Source organism: Etheostoma cragini, chromosome 23 (assembly GCF_013103735.1).
Source record: "Etheostoma cragini isolate CJK2018 chromosome 23, CSU_Ecrag_1.0, whole genome shotgun sequence".
NCBI lineage: Eukaryota > Metazoa > Chordata > Actinopteri > Perciformes > Percidae > Etheostoma > Etheostoma cragini.
This window is the reverse complement of record NC_048429.1, coordinates 15,166,047-15,190,661: the sequence shown is the minus strand read 5'-3', so window position 1 is coordinate 15,190,661 and position 24,615 is coordinate 15,166,047. Positions and strand designations below refer to the sequence as shown.

General features: G+C 41.5%; 2 protein-coding genes across 8 annotated transcripts in view; one reads left to right on the top strand and one right to left on the bottom strand.

Moving 5' to 3' along the window:
* Positions 1 to 14,079, top strand: part of LOC117938623 (receptor-type tyrosine-protein phosphatase zeta-like) — a 77,928-nt gene extending 63,849 nt beyond the window's left edge. For 2 of the 5 annotated variants that reach the window (XM_034863344.1, XM_034863342.1), the window contains 18 exons: positions 3,717 to 3,861; positions 4,201 to 4,292; positions 4,395 to 4,480; positions 5,974 to 5,994; positions 6,695 to 6,791; positions 6,890 to 6,972; positions 7,162 to 7,296; positions 8,225 to 8,356; positions 8,508 to 8,665; positions 8,789 to 8,924; positions 9,102 to 9,248; positions 9,358 to 9,451; positions 9,609 to 9,682; positions 9,796 to 9,924; positions 10,011 to 10,163; positions 10,261 to 10,403; positions 10,520 to 10,655; positions 10,821 to 14,079. In XM_034863344.1, coding sequence (XP_034719235.1) covers positions 3,717 to 3,861; positions 4,201 to 4,292; positions 4,395 to 4,480; positions 5,974 to 5,994; positions 6,695 to 6,791; positions 6,890 to 6,972; positions 7,162 to 7,296; positions 8,225 to 8,356; positions 8,508 to 8,665; positions 8,789 to 8,924; positions 9,102 to 9,248; positions 9,358 to 9,451; positions 9,609 to 9,682; positions 9,796 to 9,924; positions 10,011 to 10,163; positions 10,261 to 10,403; positions 10,520 to 10,655; positions 10,821 to 10,964 — 2,105 coding nt within the window. In that variant the 3' untranslated portion in view covers positions 10,965 to 14,079. Of the gene's footprint in view, positions 1 to 980; positions 3,178 to 3,716; positions 3,862 to 4,200; positions 4,293 to 4,394; positions 4,481 to 5,973; positions 5,995 to 6,694; positions 6,792 to 6,889; positions 6,973 to 7,161; positions 7,297 to 8,224; positions 8,357 to 8,507; positions 8,666 to 8,788; positions 8,925 to 9,101; positions 9,249 to 9,357; positions 9,452 to 9,608; positions 9,683 to 9,795; positions 9,925 to 10,010; positions 10,164 to 10,260; positions 10,404 to 10,519; positions 10,656 to 10,820 lie in introns of those variants that run through there. The other 3 variants (XR_004655450.1, XM_034863343.1, XM_034863345.1) reach the window with 3 other exon arrangements.
* LOC117938639 (HMG box-containing protein 1-like) lies at positions 10,490 to 24,615 on the bottom strand. 3 transcript variants are annotated; one of them, XM_034863386.1, is made up of 14 exons: positions 24,502 to 24,615; positions 23,332 to 23,438; positions 21,232 to 21,333; positions 20,312 to 20,507; positions 19,584 to 19,710; positions 18,375 to 18,486; positions 18,146 to 18,255; positions 17,776 to 17,932; positions 17,544 to 17,688; positions 17,312 to 17,430; positions 16,932 to 17,115; positions 16,698 to 16,839; positions 16,495 to 16,553; positions 10,490 to 10,511 (listed from the first exon to the last, which is right to left on the bottom strand). In XM_034863386.1, the coding sequence occupies exons 2-13, from the start codon at positions 23,393 to 23,395 to the stop codon at positions 16,536 to 16,538; spliced, it is 1,476 nt and encodes a 491-aa protein (XP_034719277.1). In that variant the 5' UTR covers positions 23,396 to 23,438; positions 24,502 to 24,615; the 3' UTR covers positions 10,490 to 10,511; positions 16,495 to 16,535. The 3 variants fall into 3 exon arrangements, 2 of the variants coding, with proteins under 2 accessions (XP_034719277.1, XP_034719276.1); XR_004655452.1 differs by lacking the exons at positions 10,490 to 10,511; positions 24,502 to 24,615 and adding an exon at positions 14,432 to 16,316 and having other exon boundaries at positions 16,356 to 16,553; XM_034863385.1 differs by lacking the exons at positions 10,490 to 10,511; positions 24,502 to 24,615 and having other exon boundaries at positions 14,432 to 16,553.

The following is a 24,615-nucleotide window of genomic DNA, read 5'->3' as shown; positions in this document are numbered from 1 at the left end:
TTACCTCCCCTTTTTCTGCTTTGCCCGCCCAGAGCAATTGGTCAAGGCCACACCTCCCATTTTGGGACTATGGGACTTAGTATTAGGGGACCACCAAGGTCTATATAAAAGCATCCAGAGATCACCATGTCATGGGACCTTTAATTAAAAGCTATAAAATGTACTTCCTATTAGAAGTGGCTATGCATTTATAATATGAGGGATGTTACACAACTGCATAAATATAAATATATATTCACAGTATATCTTATAAAGAAAATGATATAATATGTATATTTTCCGTGTTGAGTAGCGAGCTGGACCTAATTGCGGCGACCGATTGCATTTCCCCTCTGATAGCCCGCTGCTGCTAGGCTAATCACTGCCATGCTCTGTGATCCTAGTAGCATGTTGTGGGGTGGCATGATGTGGAGAATGCTGGTGGTGGTGATGGTGGTCGTAAAGAAAAAGATGGCGTGATGATGATTAGAATGGTAATCAGCTCTCAACTCTCTGAACTGGTTCAGAAATGAATTATGCTTGCAGCATATTACGACTCCACATGAGGTCATATTATGAGTCCAGGCAGACTGGTGATTAGCATCTACTTTTGGGGACTCCTCCTTCTGGGTCTGCTTTCTTTCCTGTGGCTCAATGGCGTACTCTGGTGGCTGTTTTCTCTTCTTCTGTCCTTCTCATAAAATGCAGGTTTCATGTCATCAGGATGCCTTATCTGTTTTGTCTTCAACAACTTGATTTATGGCATCGCTTTATTCAGGACCTACTTTCAGATTGGTGTCTCTCTTCTTGCATTTTGTGTACGCTGTGGGCATTATGATGATGGCCCTTGCTGAGCCAAGACACGGTGCTTATGTCTGAATACCTTTTCTTCCATCTTTCCTGGCATGACAAACACATTTATAAAAGGATACCTTTCATTACTGGTGTCCTGGAAAAGGTTTTTTTCCCCCAACAGACTTTTACTTTGGCTTTTCTTGCAGCAAATACACCTGAGTTCAAGGTTGAGGAGTCAACCACTGACCAGTCCTCTGGCTTAACAAACTCCCCAAACACTTCTAAGGGAGTGATTGTCAATCCTGAAAATCCTGTAGACTCCGAGCCAGAAGGGGGATCTGCTGAAGGAGATCCATTCACGCCTCGATCACTCAACCCTTTTATTGAATACATCACTGGAGTTCGCCCTTCTCCCGCCCTCCCTGAAGATAACAGCCGTGGTATTATCTTTCCTCATAATGACAACTACTCCTCTGAAGAGGACTCTATTGTCCGTCTACAAATAGATTTAGAGCACCCTCGGATCTCTAGCGCTTTGCGTTCTCAGGATCCCTTCATCACTGAGCACTCATTTTCTTTGCTGCCTGATTATGGCCTGAGTACTATCACATTATCCAAAACGAACAAAATTGAAGGAAATACCCCAAATACCTCTCAGAATCAAACTGACGGTAGGATTGAAGATGCTGTGGACATCTCGCCACGTCCCAACAATGAAGAGGAAGCTCGGACAAATGGACAGAAAGAAGACATCAACTCCTCCTCAGTCACATCTTTCTTTGATTCTAAAGGTTCGACTTTTTCCCTCCCTAATAATTCAGAGCAATCCAACACAGGCTGGTCAGCAGAGGGAAGTGGATCCGGCTCTGGCTTTTACAGCAACAGGCTCAATCAGGAATTGGATGAAGTGACTACAGTCACGACTGACCTTTCTACCGTTCCCAATTTAACTAACTGCTCCAAGGTGGATGATAATGGGAAAAAAAGTAGATCAACATGCACTAAGATGAATAGTGAAACAGATAAAGGTGATACAGATGGGGCAGGAAGCAAAATAAGTTTCAAGAAAGAGTGTGTAACAGAGGCAGAGAAGGAAATGGAGGAGAATGAAAGTGAGAGTGGTAAGGAAGAAGAAAAGATAGAAGGAGAACACAACACTGGGAAAGTGGATGGTGAAACAGATGAGAGTGCCAGACAGCTTAATAGTACAGCCGACAGGGACATGTTGGAAGAGAAAGCGGGAGAAACTGAAGTTCAGACTGTAGTAGGAATGGCAATATACGCTGAGACCGGCAGTGGGAAAGAAATTGAGTCAAATTTTCAAGTTTTTCGCTGGCCTGAGGACATCAGTGGTTCTGGAGGAGCAGATGCAGAGGGAAAACTAAAGAATGTCAGCAATGACAAAGAAGTTGTCACGGCTGTAGATGACCAGGAAAGCGGTGAAAAGGGGGATGGAAGGGAAGACGCCAATGAAGAAGGTGTATCTGGAGGAAGAGATGGTCTTCAGCTGACTGTCGGTCAAGATAATCTTACAGCGGAGTTCCCTCTGTTTGGCAGCAGCGAGGAAAGCAGCGATGGTGATGGAAGTGATGAGGGTGGAAGCATAAGTTCTGACATTCACGTTGTTGGGGCTAACAACAAAGAGGTGGACGGTGAAGGTAAAAGAAATGGAGGTCTGGGCAATGAGGAACACATCAAAGGAGGTGGTGAAGAGGGCAGTGATGCAGCTGTCATTGGAGAGAGTTTGCAGCAGCTCTCTAGCATTGGGGGGTTGTTGTTTGGCGCTGCAAGAAGACCCCTGTTGGGGCGTCCTGTCCCCCTGCCCAGACTGACAGAGGGCAACAAGGCCACAGAGGAGGAAACAGAAGGTAAATGTTATTCAATGCCCAGATTTTCCTCAGTTCTGGCAGTTTAGTTTTTTTCCCCTCTCACATACTTTTGTCCTTTCACATAAGTGCTAAACGTCAATGTTTGAGTTTGGTTGCGCCATAATTGCTTTATAGACGTTAAACAACACAACTCTGTTATTGCTTGTGGAAACATAACACTTAAAGCTGCAATTTTCAATATTTTGATATAAACGGAGGATGAAATGGCTGTATACAATGTGAAAAGCGTGGGTCTTAGTGATGAGCACGCACAGAATTACCACCCAACTCTGGCGTTCTCCTCAGCTCTACGAGGAATTCAAAAATCTCTCAGCTCAGTGATTTGATGGTCCGTTCTGCAACAATCAACCTCGTCTTGCAGCCGCAGCAGGCATCTGTTTCTAGCCAAAAAAGATCTGATTGTATGCTACCTTTACCCCACTACTCACTACAGAACATACTGGAGCTGCTGAAAAGCCAGATTTCCCCCAGAAGTTGGCAAATACCAAATCAAAGCTAAAAGGAAAGTGAATATTGGTCTTAACACAGCAGACCAACAAATGCAAATGTTATACAACTATATATAATTTTTATAAGGTGATTATATGTCATTGTTGTGTTTACACCTGGTTTTTCTGCCCTTAAGTGGCAAAAAACAAACTATTACTGTTTAAGTGTGACACATCATTTCTCCGTTTGAAGAACAGTTGAAGAGCCGTTTGAATCACCGCTGTGATCAAAGCTAGTTTGAAATATGTTGTTATGGACTGCTATTGTTTTCAACACACACCTTTTTCCTCCCTTCAGCAAAGCACCTTTTAACAATATTTTTAGTGCTGTGATATATGATATATATTGTATATATACCCTTTATAAATAAATCACAGTGTCAGGTGCGCACTCTGTCATGGAATCCTTGATATATAAACTAACTTGAAACTAAAATTGTCATGATTTTTGTGTCTTGTTTCCCTCTATCATCTGTGCTTGGTGACACTCCCACTCGCTATCACTTTCTCTGTTTCGGTCTTTCACCCTCCCGGCCCTTCTTCCTCTGCCCCTCCTCTCCCTCAGAGGGAAGCAACAGCAGCCACGAATCTTGGGTCGGGCTGGTCGCAGGTCTGGAGAGGGAGAAGAGGACAGTTGTTCCTCTGGCTGTCGTCTCCACTCTCACCATCCTCTGTCTGCTGGTGCTGGTGGGCATACTGGTCTATTGGAGGTACACACACACACACACACAAGTGTCTTTTATTGACATTTGTTTCCATACTATGTAACAAACAAGAAACACAGCCATTCTCAATATGAGTGACAGCAATGCTAACAGTAAAATGGAGTCACCGAAAGAGAAACACAAAAACATCCTACTTAAAAAAAAAACACTCCCGTATCCAGGCCCCATCTCTTAACCAAATGTTCACTCCAAAAGGCTTTAAAGGTTTACAGATACTGAGCTCAACATTTCTATGGGTGACTCCTTGGCCCCATGGACACGGGCTGGCGTCAGCTTTACGTTTCCCGTGTACTTGACTTTGATTCTGATCCATTTGTATTACAGAAACTGTTTCCAGGTGGCTAATTTCTACCCAGATGACAGTGCGTCACCTAAAGTCATATCAGCTCCATCTACACCCCTGCTGCTGGCCACAGGTAACACACACACACACAGAAAGGATTTTATTACAACGTTATCATTGTGATCATCAAACATCGCTGAGCCGCAACGCTAAGCACACTTTGGTTTTGTTGCAGACGGTCACGAGCCGCTGTCGGTGAAACAGTTTGTGAAGCATGTCATGGAGCTGCACACCACCAACACTTTCTCCAAGGAGTTTGAGGTGTGTGGAATGTTCAATCTTAAGGGATTAGAGTTCAACAAAAATGTCTTACAAACAGCCTCAAGATACTTTTGGAAAAAAATAGTTGATGGATAGAAAGTTGGGAGACAAAAGATTAACCAGCATAAAATAAAGGGATTTCTTAGTTCTAGTTGATGTGCGTAGGTAGACAGTGCCTCATCTGTCACAACTCCTTAATGCTCCTCCATCCCTATTAACATCATGTAGGGATCTATAGGGAAATATCATTCTGCATGGTGATAATGTGTATTGGCAGCAGTATGCTGCAACGGTTTGGAACTGACCATGGCAGTGCTACTTGGTCCCAGACTACAAATTCAAATATGCAAACACGTCGAACTGAACACACAGCTTTAAATTTGATATGCAGGTTTAAGTTAAAAAACATCTTCCTGTCACAAGCTTTCAGGCTATAAAATTGTAATCTCAGCTTCTACTGAAGTTGACACAGTGTTTTAGAAATGTCTTGGGTGGAGTATTGACTTGTATTAAAGTGCTCATATTATGCTCATTTCAGGTTCATAATTATATTTAGAGGTTATATCAGAATAGGTTTACATGGTTTAATGTCCAAAAAACACTATCTCTTCAATCTTTGTTGGGAGTGGCAGTAGCTAGGTAACTAGCCAGTCAGAAGCAGAGAATGAGGGGGTGCCATGCTAGCAGCTAGGCGAGCTTTATAACGTGTGTTAGAAAGTGACGCGGTTTGTCACAGAAGTAAAGGCTGGACTACAATAGATGTGTTTGGAGCAGTGTGTGTGAACAGTGTTTTCTGTTGGAGATGGTAAGTCCCTTGGGGGGGGGGGGGGGGGGGGGGGGGGGGACTTTGGGCTTTCTCACTTTGTTAAACCTATAGCATGCACAAAAAAAGATAACTCAATGAAAGGAAAGGGAAAGCATACTGTAGTACTTTATATGTATTTCAGTAGAGTTTGTGGATGAGTTTGAATAGATACCGTACATCTGCATGACGTTTGTCACCTGTTTCCTAGCATGAACCTCCTGAGTAACACACACACACAGATTCATTGAAGTTTACTTCTCCCGTGTAATTGTGAGTGTGCTTACCCCCATTTTGGTCCAGTGTCGCTGCCTTTTCTATAGCTACTGTAACAAACCTACATTTTAAATCAGTCGAAAACCAGAGGCAATATTTTTAAATACACACAAGCTTTTCAGGTATTTAGCACAATCCAAATTATGCCTTACAGTAATATGTTTACAGTGTAGAATAAAAAGCCATGGCTAACACGGTTGAAAGCTAAAAGCTCAGTTGGGATAATCAGCGCAATTCCCACATGGCACACCGCCTCTCTGTGTGTATCTGAACCCCATATTCCTGTACCTGCACTGACTCCCTGTCTGTCTGTCTGTCTGTCTGTCTGTCATTTTGTCTTCCCCCCCACCCACACTCCTTTCACCCCCTCCACCACCATCGTCCTGCTTTCTGCATCCTCACCACCCTCCATTAGATTGTCAAAGAATCCTATGAGGTAAGGCACTTACAGTATCACCCCTCCCCAGTTGCAGAGGTGTGGTTTTCTTTTCCTTTCATTACATATAGTCGATTGTCCAAATAGGAGTTTGAGTTATTAAGGATTGTCTGAGGCAGAGCTTTCTCTCTGCTGCTGTAATCTGCTTTTTCGGATTGCAGTCAGAATTGGAAGCCCATTTACAGACATATTTTCAAACTGAGATGGCATTTTACTTATTTTGTTAATCTGCATGATATTCATGATAATGTATAATAATGAAATAGAAAATGAAAATTCCACCAACTCTGCAACTGCTTGTCTTTTTTTGTAGTATCAGTCTCTTATGTAGATACTGAATCATGGCTTTTCTCCTGTTTATAAAGCCTGAGCATAGGTATTACTCTCACACAATTCTTATGTTGTCCTCCATACACAGATCTTCTTAATTCTAGTTCATTTACAAGGGCCTTTTTCCGTGTTGTTTTGTTTTTACTGTGGACACTTGACTATTGTATTGCAATGTCTACTATAGACCGCTATAGACAGGCATAGAATCAAAAAAACAAAAAAACATAACAAAACACTATTTGTCCAGACGAAAAACAGCCACATTGCATGTTCACTCGTTTGACTCCAGTGCTCATTGTGCTTGTTAGCTTTTTTAGCTTCCCCTGGGCGACTAACCTAAGTCCAATTTGTGATTTCTATTGTTTCTCAGGAAGTGCAGGCGTGCACAGTGGAGATCGGCATCGCTGCAGACAGCTCCAATCACCCGGACAACAAAAGCAAGAACAGATACATAAACATTCTGGCCTGTGCGTCCCTGTTCAATATGATTGTTGTTCAACGTATTTATGTCTCATTGTAAAAGGCAGCAGTGGTGATTAACTGATTCACCTTTTCCTCTCCACAGATGACCACAGTCGGGTCAAACTGTCCAACAGTTTGGACAGAGATGGGAAATGTGGAGACTACATCAACGCTAACTTTGTAGATGTAAGTATGTTCATGTCAGCCTTGCTTGCTAATAGGCAGACTGCCACAACAAAGTAGTCCGAGTCGATTCAAAACCAGAAAGCGATTCTCATACAGGTTGGTCTTTTCCACCATTGTTAGAAATGTGCTGTACATTTTGCTTCTTCTGAGAAGCTTTGTTTCTTTGACCACACCGGTTTTACTCCGCAGGGTTATGAGCGAACGAGGGCGTACATCGCGGCTCAGGGGCCTCTCCGAGCGGGCCGGGAGGACTTCTGGAGGATGATCTGGCAGCAGAATGTTGGAGTTATTGTCATGATCACCAACCTCAAGGAAAAAGGACGGGTAGGAGGTCACTCTGCCACTGCTTCAGCCACCAGTCAGACACACAACACCGGCTTTACTTTAATTACGTCTGATCAATACAAACACATCTGGCAATTTGAGCATTCATATTCCTTTGGATCATCAAGTTTGAGTACTTTGTTGTATGGTAACATGTCAATTTAATTTTGATGCCTTCTAACTTAATGTTACAATACTGAACTGTTTCTTAAAGTGTTGTCTCGAGTCAGTGCTTTCTGATCTGTTGTTTGCATTAAGCTGACAGGAAGTGTCTGTTTTAGAAAAACATATTAGATGAAACCTATGTTTTCTTTTTTCTAAGAATCAACTCAACAAGTTGGATTATGGAGCTTTAAGTAATGTTTAAAATGGATATATATAGTATATTAGGCGGGTTTGGAAACAGTTTGAGCTGATATTCAAAATATATTTTTATTTAGCTGATCTATAGGTATTAAATAAGTATTAACAGATTCTTTGGTCACTTCAAGGCTGCGGAACAACCTGTAAAGTTGAACATGTTAGCAAACAGTAGTTTTTTTACACATCCAGCAGAGATAATTACTCTAGCATTTATTTGGAATCTTGTCTGTATCAATTGACAACTGTAAGTCCAATATTGATTCTCTTGTAGCCGTGTTTGGTCTCCATCAACTCCTGAGGGAAATATCTATCTATTCACTATTTTCACCAGCTGGTTAATAGCTTTGTCTTTGGACCTTTTGGTGCTGGACAGGTATTTTACAGTGGGTTTATCAGAGCACTTTAACTGAAATCATCTGCCTGCTGAAATTTTTGCTGGTGAGAGTGGTGAGAATCAATCAAAACAGTATAGTTTCTGGCTGTAAAACCTAGACAATGAGCTGAAAGATGATAAACCGCTCCATAAAGGTGAGGGGATGCCAGCATCTTTGTCCACTTTGTACAGACTAAATGTGACCAGTACTGGCCAGAGGAGAACCAGGAAGAATACGGCCCATACCAGGTGACCCTGAAAAGCAGCAAGACACTCGCTTACTACACACTGCGGACATTCACTGTCAGAGATACCACAAATAAGGTATGCCTCACACACACACACACACACACACACACACCCTCTCTCTCTCTGTCTAACAGTCTAGTCAGATAGTTTGGTATCCGGTTCCAACACGGTCTCGTCAAATTTTAAAAGCACTTGCTTTGTAACTACACTCTCTCTGGTTCTCCAGGTTTCTCAGAGGAGAGTTGAACACACCGTCCTCCATTACCACTACACCCAGTGGCCAGACATGGGCGTCCCAGAATACACTCTGCCTGTCCTGTCCTTCATCAGAAGATCCTCCCGGGCGCGGACACAGGAGATGGGACCCGTACTTGTACACTGCAGGTAAACTGTGTGTGTGTGTGTGAGGGAGAGTGTGAAAGATTCCTCTTTAATTTTGAAGGGAGCTACTATTTCTTATAGGCCATATACTGAACCTATGTATTTTACATGTGATGTGGGTTACAGTGCCGGTGTTGGAAGGACCGGAACCTACATAGTGATAGACAGCATGCTGCAGCAGATCCAGGATCAGGGTACGGTGAACGTTCTTGGTTTCCTGAAACATGTCCGAACGCAGAGGAACTTCCTGGTTCAGACGGAGGTATACAAACCCAAACACAGACACACACACCCCCACACACCCCCACACACCCCCACACACAGACTCACACACACACACACACACACACACACACACACACACTCACTCTGTGGTGTTCTAGATGTCCGTCCAGTCAATCCTTACTGAAAACATACTGTCTCTTTGTTTGTCCTGTAGGAGCAGTACGTGTTCATCCATGACACTCTGGTGGAGGCCATCTTGAGCCGTGGCACCTCGGTGACCTCTGACCTCCTCCACACTTATGTGTCTGACCTTCTAACCCCTGGGGCGTTAGGCAGGACGCGCATGGACAAACAGTTTAAGGTATAGCCTGTTTCGCTTTTTTAGGCATTTAACCAACACTATGGTCATATTATTATCACACAAGTGTACGTACATGTTAACTTTTGTAATTGTATTTGTTGCGTTTCAGTTGATCAGTCAGCGTCAGGCCAAGCACGCAGACTACAGCACCGCCCTGAGAGACGGCAACGCTGAGAGGAACAGAGCCAGAGCTCTGATGCCTGGTAAGCACGGCTAGTTTATTGACCCACAGGTAGGGCTGCGGAAGGTTTACCATTTCATCCCCAGCCTGTTAAAAAAAGACACCTGGTTGCACCCTTAAGTCAGTGGTAGACTGAGATGCGCCACCATATCAACTCTTGTCTCTGTGTTTCTCTATAGTGGAAAGATCACGAGTGTGTCTGACCGCTGCTGAGTCCAACTCCACTGGGTACATCAACGCCTCCTACGTCATGGTAAGACAACAGGATTGGGTCATACCGTTTAATTAAAGGGCACTTTTGCAGTTTTTTAAGACATCATCAAAACTATTGCTGTAGGGTTTTTTATGGTGCTGTTGTTTTCACAGGGACATCACCATAGTAAGGAGTTCATAGTGAGCCAGACTCCTCTGAGCAGCACGGTGGCAGATTTCTGGAGAATGATCTGGGAACACGGCACACACACTGTTGTCTGTCTGCCAGACACACACTCTCAGGTATCGCTCTCACACAGACACACATTACAGTAACAATAACTGTATACAACAACACACACTCTTACTTGTTTTCCTGTTTATGTCAGAGTGAACAGGGGGAGTCTTGTGTTTACTGGCCCAGTAAAGACCAGCCAATGAGCTTTGAGGGTTTCACTGTGTCGTACTTGGGGGAGGAGCATATGTGTCTGTCCAATGACGAGAGACTTTTGGTGCAGGACTTTACAGTGGACACTCCAGAGGTAACACACTCAGTTTACTGTGTTTTACTGTACATATACATGTATAAAGTCTCATACATCTCACTCCCTCCTTCTGTTTTTTTCCACCTTGATGTAGAACAATTATGTGTTGGAGGTGCGTCAGTACAGCGCCGCCTGCTGGCCCAACCCAGACAGTCCCATTAGGAACTGTTTTGATCTGGTCAGCACAGTCAGAGAGCACAGCAGACATTCAGACAGACCCACAATCATACACGATCCGTGAGTACACCATAGACAGGATCCCTCACTTTATTCTTCCTTTGTGATGGTAAATCTGTGTGTTCATTCTTTACAAATCCGTATTTGTGTGTGTGTGTGTGTGTGTGTGTGCGTAGGCTGGGCGGTGCTACATCAGGGCTGTTCTGTGCCCTAACCACCCTGTCCAGTCAGCTAGAGGAGGAGGGAGCTGTAGACGTCTACCAGGTGGCACGGATGACCAACCTCATGAGGCCTGGTGTTTTCAATGATTTAGTAAGTACACACAAAATACTCATACAGTAATGCTTCCATTTATCACCTCAGCCATTTACCAATGACATTCTTAAGACTGTAGAAAGAAGGAGCTGGTATTTTGGTGCTGGTGTTTTATTGTAATAACAGATGGTTCAGTCTTGAAGCTGTTGTCTGCCCCCACAGGAGCAGTACCAGTATCTGTATCGAGCTGTGCTGAGTGTGGTGAGCAGCCAGGAAGACCAGAGAGCCCTGCAGAGTCCAGAAACCAATGGATCCGTACCACTGGGACAGACAAACATCGCTGAGAGCCTGGAGTCACTCATGTAGACACAGGCACAAACAACACACAAACATGCCACATACACAAAAATATGTATTACACACCCACACACACACACACACACACAGACTGAGTGCTTTGGTGACTGAGGTTTAGTCTGACATGAGATGAGAGGGTAAACACCATAATTTCTGTTTCTGTGGTTCACAGCTGGGTCCGCTGAGCACGTGGCAGGTTTAGACAGATCATTAAAAGTGATGACCTTTACTTACTGTGTCACACTGTCAGCGTTAGTATGCACAGCAGCCTGAGCTGCAGCATCCACCAGACACAGAGCTTATTCCTGATGTTTAACCCTCATGTCAGACCCAGTGACCATCCGGCCATGATGTGACTCATCCTTTAAAAGGGCAAAGGTACCACTTTCCAATAAGGCACTGCTTATAAAGGATTTCATTTTAGTTATAATTGGTGAATACATAATGTACTCATGCTTCTTAGATCAGTTATAAGTATTTCAAACAATGTTTGTGTTGCCAGGTTGTTAAACTCCCTTTGACTGGTCAAATAGTTCTTTTTGGAACAGAGCTTTGGACAATAAGGACCGAAATCCATTTAGTCAAATTATAACTATGTTCTTATTGGCTTATTAGACAGTGAGAACAAAATGAGCATTTAATAAGGGTATATTATGAAGTATTTAAAGAAAAACTGATTAGATAGATATAGAGGAATAAAAAAATAGTCCTTTTCCATCATCATCAATGGAAGTGCGTCGTGGTATTTTGATTCTCTCTTTCCTTCTCATTTTGCTGAGTGCGGGACGTTTATGGGTGTCAGCAAAAAGCCTTTGAACCCCACGTGGGTGGGTAACCCCACTGCCAATAATCATAGAGGATGTGCAGCCAGTTCTCATATCCAATACCGCCGCTTGATCACAGATGAAGCTCTGCATTCACACTGAATCTCTCGCGGACGTACCGGTGTGTTTATTTGTGCTTTGGAAAATATACGCTGTTAAACAATCAGAAAACGTTTTTATTTCTACGATTCACTGCTGTGCGACGCTCCCTCTCTTCATTCACTCTCTAGCTCAACCACCACTGCTCTCTCTCTCTGGCTCATTTAGCCGGGGAGGAGCGGCCAACTGTGAACGCTGTTTAGAAACGGTAAAGCCTGGATTCCACCAGGCACGCAGGCCGTGGTTTTGTTCCATCGCTCGCCATGTATACCACACGGGGAGCATCTCAGAAGCAGAGCGTCTTGCGCAGACACGCCTGGTAGAATTAAGGGGTACGCAATACCTCCTACATATTATAACTTTAATGAATTACTAAGATGTATAGTACCAGTCAAACGTTTGTCAAAATGTTTCAATTTGGGCTGGTACTGTATATAACTGCATTTTTGCTGAGTAGAAAGGACAAACACAAGCCAATGGGATTTTTGCCAACCCAATAACTTATCTATAAAAAAAGCAAATGATTAATTGACCATTACTAAAGCAATTAGTTACAATTTCTTTGTAAGAGGTTCATCATTAGAAAGTTGTACCAAAAAAGCTTCACTGCCTTTCCAACAAGAACCAACAAACTTTCCAACTGTGTATCTGTTGCTGGTCAGCATGGAGCCTGAAGCTGCAGAGAGGAGAGGCCAAACACCTTTTGAAGTGAATTTGAAATGAACAAATGTGAAGAAAAAAAATCACAAAGAATTTCTACCTAAAATGAATTTCTCTTTTCATTGGAAATAATTTTTCTTAATGATGAAAGGAGTCATCTGTTTAATTCCAACAACAGACCTACCTTAAAATTCTTAACTTGTCTATTTTAGTCTTTCATTAACATGTATTTCTTTGTTTAGTGGTCTCTTTGCCTTTTGCTAAAAGACAGAAATAAATATGAATAAAAATTGAAATTAGCAAACTGGCAAATCAAACTTTATATATTAGATGATAGTAGAACAAGATGACTTCAATGTTAAAAAAGGGAAATTATGCATTCTCCTAAACTTTTGTTTCCCTACACATTAACCAGCAGATTTTGGGGCTCAAACTACCACGTATCCTTAATAAGAGGAATATTCTGAATAACCAAAATCTCCTAAGGCCTCACTAGTGACACTTAATCAACTGCTGTTGAATTTCTCTGTTCATGTCTTGTTGCCACTGGCTCCATGGTCTCTGGTTGCCCGTGCCTTTTGTAATTCATGTTAATGTACTTTAAACCTGCTTTGATACAAAACTGTGTGACTAATATGCCAAAATAATGAGCTGTGATTTTGTTTTTCTCTTGCGGAGTGGGGAAACATGCCATTGGATGTTTTGTAAAAGATGCAATCCATACAAAATCTATCTTTTTGAGTATCATCACAGACAGTCCCTGTGAACCTGATAAGTAATGAACTAGCAATTATTAGAATCGGAGACAGTTGCCATATTTTTGCAAACATTTAGTGTCGAGACAAATCAGTGGAAAGAAACTATACGTACTGATATTCTGTTAAACTTTTGACAGCACAGACTGAAAATGAAATTCAGAAGCTGAGACTTCCTGTGCGTCCCTATGCCACTAGCTATGACTGTTTTCACAATGAGGGAGTCCGGCTGTTTACATTGTGAACAATCAACCTCTCAATCCCTTTCAAACAATGCTGCCGCTTCTATCTGGGCCTGTTTTGCGTCCACTCCGTACCATTTGTTAAGCTCATGTGGGGAAGCAAAATGGCACAAATCATAGAGGCTGCTGTTACTGAGCCAGACAGCGATTCAAACCAGGTCTAACCCTAATGTCGGAACTCTTTGTGTAAATATCCCAAAATACATCATAAGGCCAAATGATGTATGTTTATAATGTATCTCTATATATTTTCTATTTTACTATATAAAAGAAGTGATTTTCTAGTCATTTACAAATATACAGTATAACTGTGTGGATTTGATCAATTTAGCCTGGATATATTGATTATGTTCATAGTTTTAATGGAATGTTATCTCTTTTTATCTTTACGATTAAAGTAGCAGCTTAATGTCTATACCTTCATCTCCAGCCATAAACTGGTGCAGTATGTAAATAGCAACAGGTTGAAGCGACACGATTTAAGATTTGTTTCCAAACTTGTTTATGATTTTAAACTTCTTTCTTTTTCCAGGAGGGGAAAAAATAAAATGTTCTTGTTTAGACCAAACTTTCTTTTTTTTACCTTCATTCTCTTAAACTGTCTCAACACATAAATACACGGAAGAAACAGGATTACAGATGTACCATGCTTTTATTTATCTTATATTACATTGTATTGCATTGTCTCCCCTGATCAAACCTGTACATTACATGATAGTAAAGACCATGAAAGGTTAACAAAGATTAAGTCGGAACCAAAAATATATATTTCTATGTAATCTTATTATTTGTCATGACACATTATATTGTAGCAGTCACATAAGATAAAGTGTATATAGTGCATTAAGAATAAACCTCGGTATGCAGTGAGAATACGGGTGCCCACCCCGGGTGGAATATAATTTTTTATTTTTACTTTCTGTAAAACTGCCGATCATTTCAACCCTGAAAAGATCCCCATCCTGCCTACACATTACACTGTGCATGGATAGAACTTCCCTTTTTTATGATGTCTCAAGGTTGGCTTTCCATTTGGGGTATGATTTTTATTATCTTGCTGACAGATGTCTTGCCTAGCCAGACCTTTAGTTCAAATATAAAGGGGGTCTGGACACAGCAGATGGCAGCCATGATCACGTAGGCTTCGTTTTAAGGGTTAAAATTTTAATCCAATACCAATTTTCACCCTCATGTCTCATTGTACCATAAGTACATTTTAAGGGGCTCTGAGATGTTTTTCTCCCAGACCATAAAACAGTACTCTTAGTTTTAAACTCAATCTGCGTGAGGATCAATTGGCAAACATTTATCTAGACCTTCATCACCGAGAAATGAATGGCAAAATTATTCCAGTGTGCAAGTCCACCAATATCCTAATTCAAAACACAAAAATCTTATGTTTTTTCTGATAATATCAAATGACTATGGCAATGAGTTCACTGTTTGCAACATCTGTTGACCATATCAACTTTCCAATGCCTTCTTCAGTGTTCACACTAACGGCCTACTACGGAGGCTAAAAATGGTTTTATAATCTTTTCTTATTTTTGACATAAAGCAAAGCCATAACAACTCATTGGGGGTAAATAGAGCCCGAGCAACACCCCATCACCCATGGGTCTTCTGCTTTTGCTGAATATGATTTTTTCAGGGAAACAAACAGATTATGTCCCATTTCACTCTTTGTGAAAGCCAGTGGAAGCCATCTTTCTTTAGAAACCTGAGGCTCAATCAAGCCTCCCGTGTATTAATGTCACAGATTATACACAAACACACTGTACTTTGATAAAATAAAAAAATACATAGCTAAGAAATAAGTATTATGGCACATAAAGACGTTGGCATCAAGGACACTTCAGCTGAGAAATCCAGATCAAATCTTGGTGTCATCTGCTCCCCGTGCTATAATGACAATATTCTGTCATCTGTCATATTTGACATATCAGTTGTTGTCCTTTGTGACAATACATATTAATAACCCTAAATTCTCAAATAAAAGCCATAAAACAAAAAAAGGACACGGTGACAAAAAAATGCTATTGCTATTTACTATCTTACATTGGCTGTCACTTTCTCAAGCAACTGGCGTTTTCTTTTTTCAAAATAAAAGCCTTCCAAAGAAGTGAAGGGATTCTGCCCTGTTTATGTTTATAACCTTTTAACTTAAATACATGGTTAAAAACATAGTTATGAATTGGAGAAGTTACGATTCTGATTCTCTCTTAAGCTGAGGTAAATAAAAACCCCAAGGCCACTATTTGAGAATTGATGTTGTACATTTGCTGAATAACTAAATATTACATGATAAATAACACAAAAGCAAAGTTAAAATATGTTGTCTGGTGCAATACACTGAGTGCAAATGCAAGTATTACAGGCAAGAAAATACTTTATACTGTATATAATTTTGGTAAAATAGCCTCAGTCTCTAGTTTACCTAAACTGCTACAGCACCACAACTTCCACCGGTTTCAAGCTCATGATGAGAAACTGAAAAGGACCAGAATCCCTTTTTGAATTGTCACATTTCTGTAAAATCACTTGTGGAGAAAGGAACTCCAGTCCTAAAAAAACCTAGTTGACCTGTTTGTAATTTTGTTTGGAAAAAATGTCCTTGCTAGATAGACCCTACGGTGCTCTGTAGCATTAAAATATAATGATTCATAACTTGTCATAATGACTACAAGCAGAAAATGATTTATACCACTTTAAAATATTAAATTACCTGTTAACAACAATACAGAGGGAAGTGACCGCTCAAAATGTCAAAAAAACACACTGTTGCTCTTTTACTCTTTGTAAGAATCTTTAAAAAAAATTAATCAAATCCTCACTGTGAAAGGTATGTTGTTAACAAGAGATAATATTGACTCACTGTATTAGGTCATGCTCTCTGTTCTTTGTCGTTTGTGTGTGTGTACGTGTGTGTGTGGGTGTGTGCGTGCGTGCGTGCATGCATACTCCTACAAGCTGTGTTGTTCTCTCCTCTTGTCTGCATCCTTAATTTCCCTGACAACCCTGTTGGACACAGAGGAGAAATTAGACAGCAGTACAATGTGTGTGTGTGTGTGTGTGTGTGTGTGTGTGTGTGTGTGTGTGTGTGTGTGTGTGTGTGTGTGTGTGTGTGTGTGTGTGTGTGTGTGTCCATGTCCGTTTCCTTACAGAGTTAGTTCGTCTGCGTTTCCAGCAGTCTGGGTTGAGTCTTTTCTGTTCATCTGCAAGGGCTTTGGCCTCTATGGTGAACGTCCGCCGCTCCTCACTTCGCATTTTCTTCCACTGCTCCCCAAGGAGGACGCTGATTGCTCTGACACACACACACACACCACGTTACTTTGCAATAAACATTTAAATGCATCACGGCTTCACAACACACATGTAGACACAGAGCACACCTACCTGTTGTCCTTGCCTGGGTACATCTGTGTGTACTCCACCCTGAACTTCTTGGCAAACAGCATGAAGGCGTTCATTGGCCGCTTGCACCTATTGGGCGTGGCATTATTACTTCCTGCTGTGCTGGCTTGCTGGCTTTTGGTTGGCTTTTGACGAGGAGAGCGGGAGTGTCCGGGACTCGGCGTGTCTGCAGGTTTTAGACGGATCCACAATCAACAAGTTAGCTTTTTTATTTTTATGTCTAGTATATACTATATAAAATGTATCCTCAACCTTGCTCTTTTTTGTAAAGCGTGTTTGTTTTTTGCAAACTAATTTCTGCCTTTGGCCTATGTTTCTGCTTATTAACACAGTGGAGTATTTAAGTATTTGAATTCTAGTACCTTGTAATGTGTCTCTATCTGGAGACACAGCTCCTCCGCTGGACTGCGAGGTGCGCCGCCGTCTCGCCATACTGCTCAACACGTACACCGCAGAGGAGTCCAGAGGAGTGAAATCATAACTGAGAAAGATAGGGATATAAAAAATGTTTTAAAAAGAAGCATTTCACACACAATAACTGATCTGCTGATCGGCCTTTTGCTGCTTCAGGTGTAGAAGGGGTGCCTATTTCACCTCTTGAATGTGTCAAAGACCAGTGAGTCGTCGGTGTGTTTGGCATCTCTGTGTCCTGGAGGAAGGCACACATCTCCCACCTCCATTTCATAGCACGGTATCCCATAACGCACCACGGTCAAGCTTGGGTGAAATGACGTCCACCCTAAGAGAAAGTAAGTAAGTAAGTAAGAGTGTAATTAAATTGAAATGTTGTTTTCAGCGGTTGTCATGTTTTCTCTATCACTCCCACCTTTGTTTTTGACGTAGAAGGGGTGATCGAGTTGGCACCGGGCGGTCATGGGGGCATGTTCGAATGCCCCGGGGTCAAAGGTCAGCTGTAGGACAGCCTGACCAGACAACACGATCTCTGAATGCTCCACCAGCCGCAGACCCTCAGAGCCATAACTCTGCATAAGAGCAAGCAGTGTGTTTACTCATCATGTACAATTACTGTATTCCTGTTTTCTTCCACTTAAATGATACAGATTGCTTCTGCTGCTATTGTTAAATACACAACACCATTGAGAGCAGGCCGGACACAACGCACTAAGATGGACACCAAATTTAAAAAGTGCACCGTGAGCTCCTAAGCGTAGGCCCAAGCTTCTTGCATAATGCACCTTCAGAGATCTTGGTTGTTCCTCATCACCAGAGTCTTCCTGGGCAGAGTCCAGTTCCTCGACGTCCTGCCACTCCACATTAGAGCCGCGGTGGAAACGCAGACGAGTGCCTGATGACAGAGAATCGCTGTTCTGAGATTTAAACAATAATCTCACGTGTATGTCTTCCCAACAGAGGGGAAAAACAAAGCAATCACCCAGTGTGAGGTGACGGCAAAAGGGATTCTACCTTTGAGAAAGCAGTGCCAGACAGTGGGTGGACAGGAGAAGCTCCAGCCCATGTCTTCGTCGTCAGACAGAGAGGATCTGGTTGACACTGCAGAACCACAGTCGCTGCTCCTCTGTGGAAACATGACGCATTGTCAGGCACGTGTCGGGATTTAGCAGCTACCCATAAGCCACGAAATGTGGGTTTGTACAAACACAGCAGCAGCTCATTATTGATACACAGCTTTCTTTCAGGCACATGGCTGGAGAGGAGTCAGTTTTAGTAAGTTAAAACCATAGACTGTAAATATAGTGGATGTAGCAACAGTCGTTGGTTTGTGGACCGCAGTTTTGAAGCCTAGAGTTTGGCAATTTGTCCGTCGCCAGCTTGTTTTTGTTTTTTATTACCGGATGTGGTGAATTTTGGACGAAAGGTTGCAGCAGGGGAGGTTAGCGCGGCTAAACCAGTGTTGTCTATTGTTTCTATGGCACTGTGCTAGGCTAAATGCCAAGGAGGGAAAAGTGTTGCAGATTGTCAGCTGGGTGAAGCGAGTCATTGGGTACAGTACCAGGACGTCCAGATACTGCCGCAATTCATCTGAATGTACGGCAGTAAACCCAAAATTGGGAGACTTTCCCTTAACTTACCAGCTAAAGAAAGATAGCATAGTTGGTGCTAACAAACACTTCACTAAACACTTTTAGGCAACCAAAATGTTCCAATCAACTTCGATGACTGGAAGTAAAAAAGCAAAGAGGGTCAAAGTTTAAGACACAAAGACAACACACAAAAACAAGTTTAGGTCTGGTTAGCATAGCTAAGCCTCTGTTATGATTGACAGGTTGGCCTGTAGCCAAGCCCCTAAAGCATCCCCAGCTTTGTTTATTTTAAAATAAATGGGACCATATTTTACAAAATGAACATCATACTGTATTGAAGAAGACTAGAAAGTAGCGATTAAGGACATAAACTCGTTATCAAAATGTTTATTGAGTTTGAATTAAGTGAGAAGTCTATGGGTTGTACCATAGACTTCCATACAATCAGACTCCTTTTTGCAACCAGTGGAGTCCCCTCCCCCCCCCCTTGCTGGAAGTTACACTGCTGGTTCAGAGGTTTCATTCATTATTTTTTACAGTCTATGGTTAAAACATAATAAAAGATCATTTTTTTTGTTCTCCAGATGCTGTGTTCACATTAATGGCCGTGAAGCATGAACATGAGCTCTACCCTGGTGCGCCGACGCTCCCTGCCGTGACCTGCGGGGGCCGACAGGGTGCTGCTGGGGTGCGGGGGAGGAGGCCGAGAGTAGGAATGTAGATTGCTGCTAGCGCTGGAGTGGCAGACCGAAGAAGAGCTGAAAATGACACAGCCTTGTCAGTGGAATGAAGGTTGTGAGTGCGTAGCACAGATAATCTAAAGACCTGTAGTAAATCCTGTAGGACAGGATGACGCAGGTGGCCATCAGTTGGTAGGGCCGGTGTAATCTGGCAGATCTAGAAGAAGGGGATTCTTGTAATATTCAGGCTAAAGGCTTCAAAGCTAGGTTGTAGCTAACCGAGGTCATTTCCTCAGTTTTCTTTTTTACAATCTGAGGAATAGTTTACATTCCACAATAACATACAAATTACACGTTTTAAGCCGGATTTTGATATTTATTTTAGAGTCAAAGTTTTTAGATTTGACATTTTAAATCAAAAATATAAATTCACCAGAATGATATTCCTATCACTAAAAGGCAGGATTTAAAACTACATCTTGAAATAGAATTGTATAAAAGGATTTTTTTTAAATGTACAGAACACATATTTAGACAGTTAACTGAATTTAGAAAAGCAACATTTTAAAGACTTGTTTCAGGTTATTTGTGTTTATTTACATATGTAACATGGTTGAGGAGACACATTGCAACCATATATAATTTCTTATATTCATATTTCAGAAGGAAGCACAGGTACCTGCTGTGAGGAGAGTCTTGCAGCAGTGGGCTCTGAGGCCCAGTAGCGATGTGAGCCAGCTGAGTCAGCCAGTGTGTGTCAGGAGGCTGGGGGTGCGCACGTCGCTCCTGGTGGGACACACCCACCTCCACTTGGTAGACGGGTGGGGCTGTTGGCTCCGCCTCCTCCTGAACCTGCTGCAAGTCTGGGAGGTCATCTAGGAGGAGAAACCAAACACTTTGAGAATCAGAATACTTCATTGATCCTCTCAATTTTTTAGTTGCAGTTGCTCAGTCAAATTCAAAGTAAAAAAAAAAAAGAGTAAGAAACGAGCGAGACAATAAGGTTCCTGCGGGTTTCACCAAGTCAAATTCAAGACTTTTAAAGAGCATTATGAATTAAATTTTTCATCAAGCAAAGTATCCCTAAACCTGCTCTTCCCCATAGCGGAAGAATAAAATAAGTTTTATGTCTGTGGTACAATCAGAATGCGATATAAGTTGCATATTGGGGTCATTAGTAGTCCTAATGCAGCAAAATTATATTTGGACTAGCGGAAGAAAAAAAACTAGAACACCACGGAATAATAATAATAATAATAAAAAATCATGTTTAACATGATTTAAGACCTAGAACACAATAGAACTGCAAATTTAAGACTGTAAGGCCTAAAATATTGATATGTTAGACTTTGTTAGAAACCCTGATAAAGTACCATTGCTACAGTAAAAACTAAAAAGACTGAAGATACGTAAAGTAAGATTAGGTTAAAAAGATTGTTTCTAAAACTATTGACAAATTCTATTGTAGTGCAGTGTGAACATAAATAAAGAATAGTATTAACATAAATACAGCACGAACATAAATAAGTAGTTTGAATATGAGTAGCAGCAGTGAATAATAACAAATCAAACAAGCTGGAAGCTATTCATCCCATGTACCGTATTCCATGGAACTGTCACTGGGGGGGAAGCCGGGGGAGGAGGGGAGGCGTTCCTCACAGCAGAGCAGGGATTGGTCTAGATCAGCGTCCATCATCACTGCTGAAGGTAAGACCAGACACACGACACGAGATCACAGCGGAGGGAGCCCACTTGGTTTCACAGGATGTGTTTCTTTAAAGATCATGGATTAAAGTGTCCATTTGTTAGCTATAAATTAGGTCCACATAGGGATTAACTGAGTGGAATTGCAAAGCATTGTAGTACAGACAGAAATAATTGAATAAAGAAACAACTTTCTAAACTTAATGCAAATCCAATAAAAGACTGATTAAAAAATCGATTACTGTAAAATCTACGTTAAAGAATCAGCTTGGTACGATTACTTTGAATTCATTTTCTCAGCTCCCACTTAGCAATTTACACCGTCGTTTGCCTCGCCGCTGTCCCCCTTTGGGTCAGTCTTCCACGGACTCAGCTGGCCATAACTGCTTGCAGTTCTAGTTTTCTATGTTTTTATTGGGTGGCCATTTTCTTGTGTCTTTTGTTTCTTTTTTTTTATTTATTCTGTGTGATCTGTAAAGCAACATGGGTGGTCTTTGGGTATCAGATGTGCTAGATTAATACATTTTCCTGAATAATTTAATATCATTTTTAACACATTGTCTATTATTATATATTAGTATGCAAACAAACAACAGCTTTGGCAATTTCACGATAAGCCTGGCAGTTGGTTGGTAGTGATAAGGAAAGTTCTGTTTACTCAGCTGTGTGTAACCTTTACCCTCATGTTGTCTTCAGGTCAAATTGACCCGTTTTCCCATATCGGTGTTCTTTTTAACTACACAAAATAACATGATTGATTTCACACATTGCTCTTTGGCAAGTACAAATCTCTACTTTCATTCATTTTGGGGTGTCTTATTCAATTTTATAGCATTCGGAGAGAAAAAACTGAAATGGTTTTGAAATGGTGTTGAGTAAAAGTTGACATATTCCAGTCTGCGATTATCCATCAACGTCCATTTCTTTAATTTTAGTCTAAATAATTCCCAATTTTTGCTTTTGTTACTCAACTTTAGGTATAATTTCCTAAAAATTAGGTTTATTGACCATAAATTCCAATATAAGTGTAAAACTACATTTTATAAGTTAGTTACGTAGTGTTGAAAATGTCAAAAAAAGTGCAAAAAAATTGAAAAAAGTGTTGAAAGAAGGGACAAAAACGTAAGAAAAAGTTAAAAACATCGAGAACAAGCATCAACTAAAAGTGTAGCTTTTCATTTTGATGGGAATACAACACAAGGGTTAACCTTTATTTATCGATTTGAGAACAAATACAACAAACAGCCTGTCACGTTCACACAGTTCCACATTCATACCTGGAAGCTGCTCAGTACGACTACAGTCTGATCTGCTGCCACTCAAACTAAAGCTCCCAACGCTTATTTTTTGAACCATTATTTATTCATGGAAGGTTTACTGAGAGGCAGCCTCTCTTTACAGGAACGCCCTGATCACACTCACACAGTTCCACATTCATACCTGGAAGCTGCCCAGCACAGCCACAGTCTGATCTGCTGCCACTGAGCAGCTCCACTGGACCGGTTGGGGTTAAGAGCCTTGCTCAACGACACCTCGGTGGTGGTGACGAGGGAGGGACAAGCACTCCTCTCTCACTTTCCCCACCCAGATTTTATCCTGTCGGTCTGGGGATTGAACAGGCGACCTCCGGGTCACAAGCTCTCTTCTTAAACCTTTAGGCCCAATATGTCTCCTGTAGCTCTGGACAAGCTTTCCAAAATAAAAATAAAAACTCCTTATGATGTCACAAAGGTATTACGCCCTGGGCTCGGAAACTACACGTTTTAACGGAATGCCTGTTAGAAACAAAAATCTAGCCTCATACTAGGGATTAAAAGTCAGGATATCTTGGCTTCTGCTGCTTTGATTTTTACCATTCCTTTGAATCTGTCTCTTGTAAGGTCCACAACTGTATGGAGTGAAATACTAAATCACTGGAGTACCCTTTTAAGAGTTGGGTCAGTAATTATACAGTACCGATGCAAGTTCACACTGCAGTCCACTGCTGTGTCGTACCTTTGTGTTCACCCTCAGGCTCAGAATGCCGCATGTTGTGATGTTTGGGTTCACTGGAAGGCATGGCTGGGGTCACCGCCTCTCAAACCATGATGTCCACACAGCCACTGAAACATGCAGACAGTTTAAAACTGTACCTACTCTATAGCCAACACTCAAATTCACCAAATTAAAGCATATAGGTAATGTATTGTAGGTAGGAAATATAACTCAAAGGTAGACCTTACCAGCATTTGTCTCAACAGTAGCCATACATCAGACACCCATAGGTCAAACACACACACACAAACACAAACAAACGTACACACACACGCACACACAGAAACCCAATCCTCTCAATGTATAGGCTATAAATGGTGGGGTTATAAAGGGTAACACTGGGCTAGTTACATAATAATAGCCTATGTTTAGACACATTCTCAAAGCTCCTGCCTATTTGCCAGTTCACTTTAACGGATTATAGATATAACTGTAAAAAATATGTAGAAATATTCCATTTCCAATATGTCAACATAAGAGCGTGTTATACTTCACAATATTCTTGTCATGTGACTCATTTATTGTTTATAAACTTTAGATCCTGCACGCATGCGCACATGCGAGCCCATTCATTCAGAGAAGGGCATCGATAATACATTTTATGTAATTAGTTCAAAAGAAGAAGAAGAAGAAAGCACGACATTAACTTGCCAGAATACACGGGCCATTATGACATTATCGAGTGTTAATCGATTCTGTTTGTAGCAACGTTTTCTGCACGTCGATAAACTTCGGACGAAGCAACACTGAATGCTATTTTGTTGTCACGAAACAAAAGTGCCGTTTAGCTGAAGTTATGTCGACGAAAACGACAAAAAGCTTTAGCGGCTATGTTTTACCGGACACATAAAGGACATTTAAGAGTTTCGTGGTGTGAAAACATGGCTAAATACATTAAAATGGACGAGCCATTCTATTGCGCAAATGTAGTTGCAACAAAACAACTCGTCAACAATGAAGCTTCACGGAGAGAGCAGCGAAACTACATTTAGGCCAAAAATTAAACGTTGTCAGTTTCACATTATTACTCGTGTGCCAGGTTCAGGAGTATATCATTCAATTGGTATAACTACGTTCTAAATGGAACGCTTTAAAACCCATAAATATTTGAATTAACTTATCTCAACTCACCAAAACAGTCGCCTTGTACGGGAAAGAGGGCTGGTATAAACACATTTTCTCCGGCGATCCTATTGGCCAAACCTGATGTTATTCTACAGCTCCTCTCATCCTCATTGGTCAGTT